Source organism: Phycodurus eques, chromosome 14 (assembly GCF_024500275.1).
Source record: "Phycodurus eques isolate BA_2022a chromosome 14, UOR_Pequ_1.1, whole genome shotgun sequence".
Taxonomy (NCBI): Eukaryota; Metazoa; Chordata; class Actinopteri; order Syngnathiformes; family Syngnathidae; genus Phycodurus; species Phycodurus eques.
This window is the reverse complement of record NC_084538.1, coordinates 22122737-22138792: the sequence shown is the minus strand read 5'-3', so window position 1 is coordinate 22138792 and position 16056 is coordinate 22122737. Positions and strand designations below refer to the sequence as shown.

At 39.3% G+C, this 16056-nt stretch overlaps 1 protein-coding gene across 5 annotated transcripts in view; it reads left to right on the top strand.

Annotated features, from left to right (window-relative positions):
- Nucleotides 1-16056, top strand: part of nrxn3a (neurexin 3a) — a 199470-nt gene that overhangs the window by 153033 nt on the left and 30381 nt on the right. For 4 of the 5 annotated variants that reach the window (XR_009769756.1, XM_061695536.1, XM_061695534.1 and 1 more), the window contains 2 exons: nt 502-675; nt 8411-8530. Coding sequence is in view for 4 of the 5 variants with exons in the window: in XM_061695536.1 (XP_061551520.1) it covers nt 502-675; nt 8411-8530 (294 nt within the window). In the remaining variant the exon portion in view is untranslated. The remainder of the gene's footprint in view (nt 1-501; nt 676-8410; nt 8531-16056) is intronic. The other variant, XM_061695537.1, reaches the window with a different exon arrangement.

The following is a 16056-nucleotide window of genomic DNA, read 5'->3' as shown; positions in this document are numbered from 1 at the left end:
GAATGGATGTTTGTTGATATGTGCCCTGCGATTGGCTGGCGACCAATTCAGGGTGTCCCCTGCCTCTCACCCAGACTCAGCTGGGATAGGCTCCAGCAACCCCGTCTGTCTGTCACCATGCCTCACTGGCCTAAATAGATGAATAAAGATATGTTATATCTTAATAAATAAATAATTGTTTGAGCAATTAAAAATTAAAAGTAAACTAAAAAAAAAAATCAATTTTTTTTAAAACAATTAAAAGTAAAATTTGATAATTTCCCACGGCACACCCGAAGAGCGCTCGCGGCACACTAATGTGCCCCGGCACACTGGTTGGGAATCATTGCTCTAAACCATTAATCAATTATCAAAATAGTTGATTAATATAATAATCAATTAGTTGTCGATTAGTCAATTAGTTGTTGCAGCTCTTGTTATTAGTTAGTATTATCGTGTATTCCAATCATGATCTTGGATTGAAATGATCTTCTCTTAGATGTTTTCATTTTATCTCTTCAGGTGACCTTTTCATTGCTGGACTGGGTCCTGGGATGTATGGTAGTCTGCCTAAACTAGTAGCTTCCAGAGAGGGTTTCCAAGGCTGCTTGGCTTCTGTGGACCTAAACGGGCGTCTGCCAGACCTCATCAGTGACGCTTTGTTTCGTAGTGGGCAGATTGAGCGTGGATGTGAAGGTACAAGGTCCCTCAGGTCTGAGCCTGACTTAGACTACTACAACATAAACTTCAACTCCAGCTCCGGCAGCTCATTCTACCTGCTCAATGCAAACAGTAGCACCGCGGCCTTGAATCCATATGGACAATCTTCCATCTTGTTAGCTGTAGTTGTTGCCTCATTTCGACTCTGTTAAGGTTAAAAAAATAATAATAAATAAATAAATAAATAAATTGAAACAAAAAAAAAAAAAAACGTCTTATAGGCCACATCGGCTGCTGTCTGACAGTGGAATCTTAATCACCAATACCCTACTACCATCACACAAAAGATGACTCGGTGCTCTATTTTGGTAAATATTGTGAACTCTATTAATATAGCAGAGGATACTTAATGGTTTCTGATTCGCGTAGCAACACAAGATTCTTCATGTATTGATCTGACACACAGGGGTGTTTCCTTCCATAAAAATATTTGTTGACCGAGGGATCCGGCTTGGGAGCCGGAGGCCCACGAAGTGCTCAGGGCTCTGGGACAGTTGTTCCCCCCCCCCCCCCGAGTTTGACGCCCCTGCTGACACATGCATTGGCATTTGGTTGGAAGGTTACTACAACTAACTAACTTTAGACAGTACTAATGCTTATCGATGAGATTAAGGGTACGGTTTTTAATGGGGAGACTTATTTATTTATTTATTTATTACAATTGCACTGCAAAGTCACATTTTCCAACGATTTTATACACAAATAAGCAAAGGCACTTCATTCATGCCTTTTCTCCCATTTATCCTGTTGAGGTTTGCAGCTGAGCTGCGGCCTATCAGATCTGACCATTTTGGACTGTTCACTAGTCACTTTCACAGCACATACTCTATCAGACAAACAACAATTCACACACACACCTACGGGCGATTTAGTGTTCAATTAACCTATGCAATTCCTCGATTGAAAAGCACTACAAATCATCAGTCGGTCAAATCTCTCCGTTTCGCTAATATTTCTACTTTGACATTGTGGAAAAGGCAATATTTGTAGGTTAATATGATTATATTATTAAGAGACAAGTGGTAAGTAAGTGAAAGAAGTAGTTTATTGAAGCATCAAAAGCACACAGAAAAACACAGAAAACATACAAGGTATATGTGATTAATTACCTTATTTCTACCCTACTTAGATGGTGTCAAAAGTACCTTTTCTACTTTAAATGATATACAAATTATGAAGCCTAATTTCTGATGAGTCCTTTACTGCATCATATTTTCAATAATTTGGTGAATTTGACTTACAAATTCACATGCAAAATGCTGGTGAAAGCTCCCGAATAAATGCAGTTGTAGAATGTATTGCTTCTGGTGTGGGGTTTAGTATGAAAAGGGAAATACACAGTACAGTTTTAGTGGGTCACAACACATGCCAACGTTTTAAATTTGTTTCAACTCCCCGTTGTACTTTTCACCATAGCTATTTGTTTTATTATAGCTGCATCAAAATGGGCTTTTGAATCATTTTGCATGAACAAAAAAAAAATGTCATTGTGGCAAGATGTTTCCATCCTGTGCGAGTTATGCTATCTTTTACAGATGTTTTTTTGTCATCCTCTTAAGCTTCTTGGTCATCTTCCATATGTTGTTCTTGTTTGCATGGAAATCATATACTGTAGAGAAGTTTTATTTTTTTGCCTGCTACATCATTCAGCTGGGCATTGAGTGTATTGTATTTTTCTTTTTGTTATAGTGGCTCACAGACTCCCATGTTAGAGAAATGAATGTCTGTTTACAGCAAGTGACAATGTGTACTTGTCTGTACTCACTGTGGCAATCTCCAATAGGTTGATAATGATGTTTTTCACTGTACAACAATAAAGTAATGGATTATTGATTTACTTTAGAAAATAAAATCTCATCAATCACAGTTTTTTGGTGTTGTTTAATGTCCATGGCAATCTACTGACTCATTTTTGTGTGCTTGTATGTATACATTTTTTTCTCAGCCAATGCATCATGATTTGTCATTTAAATTGCATTGTCATCTACTGCCTAGACTTCACTGCAAGCTTTTGACACATGAAATTGATTTCTGTTTTTTATTTTCAGCCTCCATGCCATTATAAAAGCCCATTAATGATATTTAGTCATAATGTTGTTACTAATTTGAGTCACGACATGGGAATACTGTACAATTGAACTTAACTGTATCGGGTGTGAGATCAGCAAGCAGGGACTATTTTGACTCAAAGAAATACACTCCCCTCCAAAAGTATTGTAACGCATTTGTTATCAACTGAAAGCATTTGGGTTCGACGTAAAACAATGACATGAGAAACGAGATCAAAAGATCAGCTGTTATTTTCAGATATGGATGTCTATGTTTCTGATACACAGCTTGGAAGAACGTCTTATTTTATTGATATTTAGTTGTGAATCATTTGCTTGCAATGACCTCCACAAAACGTTTTGCATTGTTAATTTGTGATTGTTTTGCAGGATTTCACCACAGCCTCTTTCAGTTGTTGTTTGTTTTGAGAAAGGGGGGAGTGTGTGTGTGTGTGTGTCTGGGGGGGGTAAAATGTTTGACATGGCCATCTTAACATATCCCACTTCTTTCACCTGATGAACTCATTTGTTTTGTGGGCCATTATTTTGTGGCATGATTAAGGATCCTGCAATTCGTTTGGGTTTATCTTTCTTTAAATGAGCTTACAATAGTAGCTGTAGCTTTCTGAGTTCATGTCTCTGCGCCGATTGTATTAAATTAGTGAAGATTATTACCACCTGTCGGCACGGTGGACGACTGGTTAGCACACCTGCCTCACAGTTCTGAGGACCGGAGTTCAAATCCATCCTCGCCTGTGTGGTGTTTTCATGTTCTTCCCATGCCTGCGTGGGTTTTCTCCGGGTACTCCGGTTTCCTCCCACATCCCAAAAACATGCATGTTGGATAAATTGCCTGTAGGTGTGAATGTGAAAGGTTGTTTGCTTATATGTGCCCTGCGATTGGCTGGCGACCAGTTCAGGGTGTACCCCGCCTCCTGCACGATGACAACTGGGATAGGCTCCAGCACGCCCGCGACCCTAGCGAGGAGAAGCGGCTCAGAAAATGGATGGATGGAAACGTCTTCAAATAATATGAGGGCCCATTAGGGACATTATTTAGGATTAGCTCTCAAAATTACTATTCAAATGCTCTAACACATACAAACTACAAAAGGCTTTCATAAACACTACTCAAACACACTCATGAACACTTGTCAAATGCTTTTATAAACACCAGTAAAGCACTCTCATTCTTACTACTGAAAGTCTTGCACTCATAAACACTAGTCAAACGCACTCACGCAAGCATGTCAGTGGCGCTGACTCACACATGTCAATCACATACATGCGCACATCACTGGCGCTCACGCTTTCATGTCACTGACACTCACGCACGCATGCCAATCATGTTCATGCGCATGTCACTGTCGCTCACACAAACGTCACTGGCGCTCACACATTCATGTCACTGACACTGATGCACGCATGTCAATGGCAGTCACGGACACGTCAATAACATTCATGCGCGCATCAATCATGCGCATGTCGATTATGCTCACATGCAAATGGTGTCGATTTAGTTAGGTAGCTCAATTCAAAAAGTGAGACTCATTATAGATGCACTGCACACAAAGAGTGAAATATTTTATATTTAAAATATATGATAATGATAATTATTTAATGCTACTGTATTCTATTGAATTCTATTGAATTCTAAGCGGTGTTGAAAATGGATGGATGGATGAATCATTTGAATCAGTTCCTTAAAAAGATGTGTTAAAAAGATTCATTCACCGAATCGTTCAGTTCTTTTTCACAAAATCATTCAAGTGCTTCCTCATTCCGTTAATGATACATCCCCGAGGTTCACGTTCACTCAACAAGTTAACCTGATGGACTATGCGTTGTTGTTGTCACGTATTGTAAACTATGAAAGACGGGGCGATTTAAAAAAGAAAAAAAAACTGACGCTACATTATCACCTACCTATCTCTTTCTCAGCAAGCTCTCGAACACCCGACTTCGCTAGTACCCAGAGCTAGACGCCATTAACCAAACGTGGTAAGCGGTACAGAAAATGGATGGATGGATGGGTGCTGCCGATTTAATGCGCCTTTGGGGCAAAAGTGCAAATAGAGGTGTGTTTACTCCAAGACTCAAGACGAGTTTCAACACCGCTGTATTGTCTGTCTGAAACAATCTGAAATGTATACAGTTTGTAGCATACAGGATGGCCGGATTGTCAGATATAAGATCCCGTGCGTACCTAATGAAGTGGCCAAAGGGATTCAAGGAATTTTATTGTCATACCAACACACAGTTTACACATGGTATTGCACAAAATTCGATAGCTGAGGTCCCAGATTAGCCCAATAAGTCCCAGGGTTTGTGAAAATATACTAGTAGTATTTTTATTGTATGTGTTTTCTGAAAACCACTTTAGGACAAAGGAAATGTTGTCGCTGTGTTAACTCTGGCATACTTACATGAATGCCTTTTTTTCTGATGTCTTGATTAATGTGGATTGTCCTTATCAAAGGAATAATTAAATACAGGTACATCTAAATAAATTAGCGTCAAAATCATAATATTGTTAGGAAGTTTAATCAAAAAAGTGAAACTCATGTCATAGAGATGCACAACAGACTACACACAGAGTCAAATATTTCATGATTTTTTTAATATATATAGGTACTCAATGAATTAGAATATGGTCAAGAAATATTTTTTTTTTCAGTACTCATAGATTCATTAAACACTTAAGTACTTTTCAAAGGGGAAATTCCTGCCTAATTTCTATATTAAAAATCACTTAATTTCTTGAATTACTTAATGATTTCTTTTCACGTTATATTTTAGTTTCTAGAGATGTCGAATTCAGGGTTTTTGTTTGTTCGGACCTATAATATTTCATTCAGTGTGTGCAGTGCATCTCTATGAGTTTCACTTTTTTAATGGCACTAACGAACTAAATTAAGATTGACACTATTCGCGTGTGAGCATAATCGACGTGCGTGTGTGTGTGTGTGAGAGTATGGCTGACGTGCGCGTGAGTGTCAGTGACATGAACGGGTTAGCGCCAGTGACATGAGTGTGTGAATGTGATTGACATGCATGTATATATACAGCGGCAGAAATAAGTATTTAACGCGTCAACTTTTTTCTCATTAAATATATTTCCAAAGGTGCTATTGACATGATAATTTCACCAGATGTTTGGAACAACCCAAGTAATCCATAAATACAAAGAGAGTAGAGTAAATAAACTCAGAAATTAAGTTTTGCGTAATAATGTGAAAATGCCACGGGGAAAAGGTATTGAACACGCCAGCTGGTATTTATTTATTATTTATATACTTTGTAGAAAAGCCTTTGTTTGCAATGACAGCTTCAAGACGCCTATTGTATGGAGAAACTAGTCGCATGGATTGCTCTGGTGTGATTTTGGCCCATTCCTCCACACAAGCGGTCTTCAAATCTTGAAGGTTCTGTGGGCTTCTTTTATGGACCTTGAGTTTCAGTTGTTCCCATAGATTTTCAATTGGATTCATGTCAGGTGATTGGCTGCGCCATTCTAGCAGCTTTATTGTTATTATTTTTAAAACCAATTGCGAGTTTCCTTGGCAGTATGTTTCGGATTCCTGATCCTGCTGAAATGTCCACCCTCGTTCCATTTTCATCATCCTCGTAGATGGAACGAGATTTGAAGTTGGGCTTAATCTGAAGGCCCTAGTATCAAACGCACCACCCACCACTGGTTTATACTGGTTTCTGTTGCTGTCCCTAAAAGTTGTAGGGTCTTCTTTACAGATCTCACGTTTCTGTCATTAACTGCGGTTTTCCTTGATCTACCCATTTGACGTTTGTTACTTCGTACACAGTGCTTTCTTTCTTTTTCAGGATATTCCAAATGGTATTTTTGGCGCTTTTGATTTGCCCATCTTCTCTTCTCACAGTTGCTTGTTTGTCAACCATTGCTCTTCAGTTTTCAGGTTGCATATAGAGTACCTCCAACAGTACAAATGTCGTCATCACAGGAAAAACCCAAATCTGAAACTGAGCAAAGACATTCAGTTATTTATTGTTTGAATAATTAATGTAATAGTTACACATTGCTTTTGCTCGCATGAAAAATGTGTGGATTCAAGCAAAAGGTGCTGTTTTCTAACTTGTTGTATCAGATCCAGATGTAAATACTGGAATGTTGTATCTGTAAAGTAAAAATAAATGAGTTGTGTCTCACAGTTCCAATCTTTTGGAGGGGTGTGTAGGTCAATAACAGGGCATGGAAGGACTTTCAGAGCATAATATTCATGCAGCATTACCTTCTTCAACCCATCTGGCTACTTGTGCTTGTATTCAATAAACAATAGATAATTTAATTTGGGAATTATTATAATGGGATTATTGAGCATGAAAATGAAGTATATGTTGTAATTTACTGATCCAGTTTTATTCACCTAAGAGCAAGCTATTATTGTGCCAATACAAATAAAAGCATTTCTGAATCTGCTGAATAAACCTGTCCCTGAGGCAGCTCTTGAAAAGCCAACAAAAGACAAAACACTGACTGAATATGTTCACATCAACAATTTCAATAAATTTAATGTCAGTGTGCAGTCTGCACAAAAATATCAAGGTGATCAATATTTACTTACAAATGTTTTTGATAAAATATTAACATCACTATTTATTTTTTGTAACTTGTATGACTTCAAGTATGACTCAAACAGTATATCATGACAGATAGCTCATTCAGTAAAGCAAATAAAATGTGTAAAATATTAAAAACGTTGAAGATGGCAGAAAACTGAATTATTAAGTTTTGGATACTCTATGTAAACTACATTTAAAAAAGTATTTGTGCACATATAGCAGCTGACAATGGAAGACAAAAAAGTTTCCACTCAACTCTCTCTCTCTCTCTCTCTCTCTCTCTCACACACAAACACACACACACACACACACGCACACAAAAGCACGCACAAGCGCACACACGCGCACACACACGCACGCACGCACAAGCGCACGCACGCACACACGCACACACACACACACACACACACTGCTGAAAGACTTGTTGGTCATTTAATCCAGAAGAGCTGTCATGTGGTCATAAGTCATTCATGAATGAGAGGGTCTGATTTACAATCCCCATTCTAGTGCATCCAAAATGTGTTTGATGGGGTTAAGATCAGAGGTCTGTCTGGCCCATTGAAGTTCCTCTGCCACACTCATCCAACCATGCCTTTATGAATCTAGATTTCTCCACTGGAGCATTGTCATGTTGGAACAGAAAAAGGCCTTTACCACATATTTTTCCTCAAAGCTGAAACCACAATTGTCCAAAATGTATTGGTAAGATGAACGCCAACATTTCTATCCCTGATTAATTAAAGCCTTATGACCCAAATCCAAATTACAAATGTATTTTTGTTGTATTTTGCATGTTTTTTAAATGTCCAATGACATTAAGGTAAAGCCATCAGAGATGGCTACAGCATGGCTGAATTGCAGCATTATGTATTTACGTAACATGATGAAGTCATGAACCTGTAAATAAGTGAAATTGACTAAAATTTGTTTTACATAGCACTAATTTACAATATAAAATGTCTCAAGGTATTTTCTAAATGGTACAAGTGTCTTGATCAAGTGTGTGCCAATCAAAACATGTATGTTTTTTGTGTGTGTGTGACTCTTGGGGCTTTTGGACTTTACAGGTCCCAGCACCACCTGTCAGGAGGACTCCTGTGCCAACATGGGTATTTGCATCCAGCAGTGGGAGAACTACACGTGTGACTGCTCCATGACCTCCTACACTGGGACACAATGCAATGATCGTGAGTGCTCATGTGCCACACTCACATTACAATTTTCACACTCAAATCACTCAAAATGTCTAATTAGAAGACGTAGGGGACTTGAGTCACATGACTTGAGTCAGACTCGAGTCACTAATATTCGGACTCAGGATTTAATTAGCTAAAATCTATGACTTTGGCGCTTGACTTTGACTTGGAATTCATAAAACTTAACTTGACTTACAGTATGCTACGCAACCCAAGTGAATGGGCAAACAAGTTAATTTTCGCAATCTCACATGCTCGTCGCTGCTTCATACAGGTCGCCCGGCACAGATTCGCGCCTGTTCACGCAAACCTATTAACTTTTTATGCAATCACATCCCATGAATAGTTCAATTCGCGTCCGGTACACAGTATTAGACTTGAAACGCATGACTTGACAAGTTAAAAATCTGGATTTTCAACTTTGGGTGATATTTGTTTTTGTTGAAAGAAAAGTACTTTTTGTTTAGTGTGAGCAAACCTGGCAACACACCCGCATGCTATGATGCAAAGTGCAGAGGCCACCTCATTAACCATTCGTATTAAAAGTAGGCTATTATTAAAGGAGTTCCAAAGATTGTTACAGTACATTCGCATTCAAGAATTATGTTTTTGATAAAAACGTGAAAAAGAGAATGGCAACATGCAAGGTTTGCAACAAAAAGACACACACAACAAATATGACAGTTAACTTCCTCCCCCACTACAAAATTCACAAAGAAAGTTAAGCTACATAAACTTCACAGCATGCACGTTTCAAGTCGGTTATGCATTTAATTTAGAAGGCCAAATCTTGGTCGAGCTGACGAATGCAAGTACAGCTAGCAGTGATGCTACATACTAATACTGAACGTGAAGTGGTTAAGCTGCAACAACAATGTCCCAAGCCAACTGGAAACACCTGACGCACCACTATTAATGTCAGTTGTGTGTGTAGTGTTTCACTTATTTGACTCTGTTGTGACGGCTCTGAGGCGGGCTGTCTGCCAAAAGTGATCCCTATGTTAACGCAAACGATTTTTAAGACACATTCCGAGTTTTTAAGACACATTCCGACACACACACACAAGTTAGGTAAAACTGCGTTTAACAGCTTCTCTAACATAACGTGAGATAGACTAGTGGCCCTCAGAAGGCGGACCCCAGGCTGCATCCGGCCCGCCAGCCTCCAATTTGTGTGGTTGGGTCAGCATGTGTGGACTGGGACTTGTATCCATACTAATGATACACAGACTGCCTGTTACTTGGTCACAAGTACACTGCTACAACTGTCACTGGCACATTGCACGAAAATGGCGTGTTCCAAGTTTGCTGCTAAAAGACAAGTGGAAGACGAAAATCAGCAATTCAAAGAAGAATGGACAGAAAAATGTGCCTTCATTTGCTCCCAAACCAGCACCAGTGTACAAGATATGCCAGGAGACTACAATATAGCAGTAGTGGATTTCCAATTTAAAATGGCATGACGAAATGAAGCATAGGAATGTTGAAGAGACATTTCCTTAAAATTCAGAGGTAAAAACAAAAAAAATAAAAGGACTGTGATCAATTGAAGCAGATGTGTGATGGAATAAAAAATGCAGAGTCCATATACTGTAGCTGTGAATGAGTCCACTGTCAACACTGATAATGTTCAGCTGATGTGGTGTTTGTGAGGGATTCTAATGATTCAAAAAGAGAGTTTGGTGGGCAACATCAAAATGGAAATGACATTTATTTTAATTTGTATTTTTGTTCTTGTTTTAAATGAAAATGACATTTTCTTTTGAATATTATAGTATTATTTTATGTGGCATGTGACACCCAAAATGTGGCAGTGTACTCTCTTTACGGTTCAATAGCTAATTTTCAAATAACCAAATCAGATTTTTCATTAGTTGCTATGACAATGTCTTTAATAGTAAAAGGACGATTCGATTCTAATTCAGAAGTAATTCGTTAATATCAACACGAATAACAAATTGGGATTTAGTGGGTGAGTCGCAGTCCTACACACAAAATAACAAAGTAACAATATGTCCCAGCTTTACACGGAGGTAATAAAAAAAACCTAACTCATGAGACCTGACTGGTGGTGTGACAGTCTGGTCTGTGGCTGTGGTGGGTTTGCTGGTTGAGCGAACACGCTGGAAAACAATGAAAGCAATGTACTAGTTGGTGGGAAATCTATTTTGTCCTTGGCTGGTCTTTATGACTATCCTGGCATGCACTACATAATTTTTATGATCCTCAAACTACCACACCTTTACCTAGAGCACTGGCATGAAGTACAGGCCATAAAGGTGTGTTCCTATCATCATCAGGTTCCAATACACTCCTGATGTTTGGTTGTAGAAAGTCCAGATGAAGTAAAGTAGTTTAGAACAAACAGTCATTATAATGATCATGACTGTAACATGGTGTGGTGCAATTAAATGTGTCCTTCAGGACAAGAATGCAAGTCTGAATGATTTCATTCAAGAAAGGATTTTCATCAGGGTTAATGGTCTTATAGAACAGTGATTTCCAACCATGATCCCGTGGCACAATGTGTCATGAGAGATGATCAGGTGTGCTGAGGGAAATTATCGAATTTCACCTACCGTAAATGCTCTTCCACTAGAAACTGTAGGTACACAATTAACCTGTGTATCCACTTTTTGTATAATAATAATAATAAGGTATAATAACACAGACCAACAACAAAGTGAAAGAGAGGCAAAGCAAAGAAAAGGAAATGTATTTATACAGCGCATTTCATAAACAAAGTAACTCAATGTGGTTTGATTAAATTTAAAAACTATGGAAAAACAGCTTATAAACATTTAAAACAAAGAGAAAAATAAAAAAATAAATAAAAGTACAATTAAAACAGCATACAGTGCAAGAAATTTAAAAGTGGAAATACTCTAAAAAGCATGAGAAAAAAAGAAGAGTTTTTAACCTGGACTTAAAAACATTCACACTTGGGGCTGATGTCACTTCTGTTGGCAACTAATTCCATTTGTGTGCAGTATAATAGCTAAATGCTGCTTCACCATGTTTGCTTTGGACTCTGTGCTCCACTATCTGCCCTGAGTCTGTCGATCTCAGAGCCCTACTGGGTTTATATTCAGTGAGCATTTATTTCATGTATTCAGGACCGAAGCCATTTAGTGATTTAGAGACATTTAGCAAAACTTAAAAATCAATTCTAATATTGACTGGAAGCCAGTGTAAAGACTCTTTGTTCTGGTCAGAATCCGACCTACAGCATTCTGAATGAGCTGCAGCTGTTTAATGCTCTTTTGGGGGAGTCCGGTCAGAAGACCATTACAATAGTCAAGTCAACTTGAAATAAAAGCATGGATGAGCTTCACCTGGTCTGCTTAACACATGCAAGCCTTCACTCTGGATATGTTCTTCAGATGGTAGAAGGCAGGTTTAGTCATTGATTTGATATGACTGTTGAAAGTCGCCCTGCGACTGGCTGGCAACCAGTTCAGGATGTACCCCGCCCGAAGATAGCTGGGATAGGCTCCAGCACGCCCGCAACCCTAGTGAGGATAAGCGGTACAGAAAATGGATGGATGGATGTTCAAAGTCAGGTCGGACTCTATCAGAACACCAAGGTTTCGGACTAGGTCTTTGGTTTTTAAAGAGAGTGACTCCAGGTATTTACTATTGCCAAAAACAATTATCTCAGTTTTGTTGTGGTTTAATTGAAGAAAATTTGGCTCATCCAGTTATTTATCTGTTTTAGACAGTGACACAACACCTCAATTGAACTGTAGTCATCTGGACACACTGCTAGATATAACTGTGTGTCATCTGCATAGCTATGATACTCAAAATTAAAGTTCTGAAGAATTTGACCCAAGGGTAGCATATACAGGCCGAAAAGGAGGGGTCCAAGAACTGACCCTTGAGGGACCCCATAGGCCATTGCCATTCGATTAGATTGAACACTTCCAATGGTTACAAAATAACTCCTTTCCTCCAGGTAGGACCTGAACCATTTAGTCCTACCCACGTTTCCAACCTGTTCTCCTGTATATTATGTACATACCGTATCAAAAGCCACACTGAGGTCCAACAAGACCAGAATTTACACCTTTCCCGAGTCAGTATTCAACCTTGTATAATTTAGCACTTTGATAAGAGCAGATTCTGTACTGTGATGGTTTAGGAAACCTGATTGAAATTTGTCAAAAAGTCCATTTAAGTTCAAGAAATTGCTGAGTTGATTAAAAATATCTTTCTCAACAATCTTGGCTATGCAAGGGAGATTTGAGATGGATCTATAGCTTGATAACATGGAAGAGTCCAGCTTTCTATTTTTTAGAAGAGGCTTAATTGCAGCTACTTTAAGAACTTTGGGAAACTCGCCTGACTGAATTGAGCAATTGATTATTTGCAGCAAATCAGCTAGCACAGACTTCGCAATAGCTTTGAAAAAGTCCGATGGTTTTGAGTCAAGACAGCTCATTGCTGGTTTCAGTTGCTGAACCGTTTTCTCAATAGTTTTTTGGTCAACTGTATCAAATTCGGACATGGTAATAGAGTTTTTCTTGGGTGGCTTCAGATGTAATATCATTTTATCATTTTGCTGATTTGTGCTGATATTTAACCTGATGGATCGTATTTTTTACACTAAAATAACAAGCAAATTCATTGCATTTATCAGCTGTCAGGAGTTCTAGAGCTATGTGATTCGGGGGTGGCTTGTCAACCACAGCAGACAGAGTGCGAGTAAGTTGAAGTTCTTACTGATGATTTCAGAAAAGTGTTGCTGTCTAGCCCTGACTTACACTTGGTTAAAATTACAAAGACTGTCTGTAGAGGTCATAGTCAATTTGGAGTTTAATTTTTCTCCACATATGTTCTGCTTTCCTACACTTTAGAAGTCTTTGGCATCATAGTGCTCCTCCACAGTGTTCTTGGTCGCCTAAAGATTGTCTTCGTTTTAATAGGAACGACAGCATTTGAGATTTTCCAGGTGAAATTATCCAAACGTTCATCAACTGTCTCAGCATTCACAGTTTGTGGCACAGCTATGGTCTCCATGGACTTAGTGGCGGTACTCTCATTTATGTACCTTTTTTTAATAGACATAGAGGTTTTCTGAACTTTTGGAAGAATCTGTAATTAAAAAAATACACAAAAATGGTCAGAAATAGCCATATCCTTACTGTCAATTGATGGAATTTCAACATCCTTACAGATGACCAGGTCTAAGATGCGACCTCGACTGTGGGTTGAACTCTTAATATGTTGAGAGAGGTCAAATGTGTCTAGTAAAGCAGAGAGTTCTTTAGATTTTTTTCCATGTTATTGTCAACATGAATGTTAAAGTCTCCCTTTATGACAAAGTTGTTGTAGTCAGTACAAATAACTGAAAGCACTTCTGAGAAATCCTCCATAAATTTTATATTGTAACTTGGAGGTCTATAAATTATTAAAGCAATAGCCTTGGGGTCACCTTTAACTAAAAAAAAAAAAAAAAAACATATTCAAAAGAGCTAAAATCACCCAGTACAATTTCTTTACACTGAAATAATGACTTAAAAATAACAGCAATACCAACGTCTTTTTTCCCTCTTTGACACTTGTTCATAAAATTAATATTTGCTGGTGTTGCCTCATTTAAAATGGTATTACAGCTACTTTCTATTAACCACATTTCATTTAGTAACAAAAAGTCCAGATCATAGGTTGTAATGATGTAATTAATCAACATTGATTTGTTACCCAGTGACCTGATGTTGAAAAGAGCTAGTCTCACAGATATAACTGGAGACAATGGTTTGATACATTCACATTTTATCCTCACGAAGTTTGTAGTTCTACTTTTTTTTGTGCCATATTTCTTTGACCTGGCGCCACGGTGGACGACTGGTTAGAGAGTCTGCCTCACAGTTCTGAGGACTGGGGTTCAATCCCCGGCCCCGCCTGTGTGGAGTTTGCATGTTCTCCCTGTGCCTGCATGAGTTTACTCCAGGCACAGGGAGAACCTCCACCACATCCCAAAAACATCGCATCTTAGTAGACAGTGGTTTCAAGCGAGGGGGGATGGGAGGAAGATCTTGGCGTGGTGTGGGCTGGACTCCAATATTGTCAATAGCCTTCACCCTGTCCATCAGACCAAACATGGCATTTGGGCTAGTAGAGAGTGAGTTTTACGTTGGGCTTTGCTCCGGTGGGGCAGGGAGGGGTGTGTGAGACAGAAATTGCTGCCTCATCTTATTTCATTCCTCTGATTGGATGAGTCTTCTTCTTGTCCCGTTAGGGGTCTCCACAGCGCGTCATCCTTTTCCATGTAAGCCTATCTCCTGCATCCTCCTCTCGAACACCAACTGCCATCATGTCTTCCCTCACGACATCCATCAACCTTCTCTTTGGTCTTCCTCTCGCTCTCTTGCCTGGCAGCTCCATCTTCATCATCCTTCTACCAATATACTCACTATTTCTCCTCTGGATGTGTCCAAACCATTGAAGTCTGCTCTCTCTAACTTTGTCTCCAAAACATCAAACCTTGGCTGTCCCTCTGATGAGCTCATTTCTAATTTTTCCGAGAGCGAACCTCAACATCTTCATTTCCGCCACCTCCAACTCTGCTTCCTGTTGTCTCTTCAGTGCCACTGTCTCTAATCTGTACATTATGGCTGGCCTCACCACTGTTTTATAAACTTTGCCCTTCATCCGAACAGAGACTCTTCTGTCACATAACACACCTGACACCTTCCTCCACCCGTTCCAACCTGCTTGGACCTGTTTCTTCACTTCCTGACCACACTCACCATTGCTCTGGACGGTTGACCCCAAGTATTTAAAGTCCTCCACTCTTGCTATCTCTTCTCCCTGTAGCCTCACTCTTCCCCCACCACCCCTCTCATTCATGCACATATATTCTGTCTTACTTCGGCTAATCTTCATTCCTCTTCTTTCCAGTCCATGTCTCCATCTTTCTAACTGTTCCTCCAGCTGCTCCCTGCTTTCACTGCAGATCATAATGTCATCTGCAGACATCATGGTCCACGGGGATTCCAGTCTAACCTCATCTGTCAGCTTATCCATCACCACTGCAAAAAGGAAGGGGCTCAGGGCTGATCCCTGATGCAGTCCCACCTCCACCTTAAATTCGTCTGTCACACCTACAGCACACCTCACCGCTGTTCTGCTGCCCTCGTACATGTCCTGTATTATTCTAACATACTTCTCTGCCACTCCAGACTTCCGCATGCAGTACCACAGTTCCTCTCTGGGTACTCTGTCATAGGTTTTCTCTAGATCTACAAAGACACAGTGTAGCTGCTTCTGACCTTCTCTGTACTTTTCCATCAACATCCTCAAGGCAAATAATGCATCTGTGGTACTCTTTCTAGGCATGAAACCATACTGTTGCTCGCAAATACTCACTTCTGTCCTGAGCCTAGCCTCCACTACTCTTTCCCATAACTTCATTGTGTGGCTCATCAACTTTATTCCTCTATCGTTCCCACAGCTCTGCACATCACCTTTGTTCTTAAAAATGGGCACCAGTACACATTTCCTCCATTCCT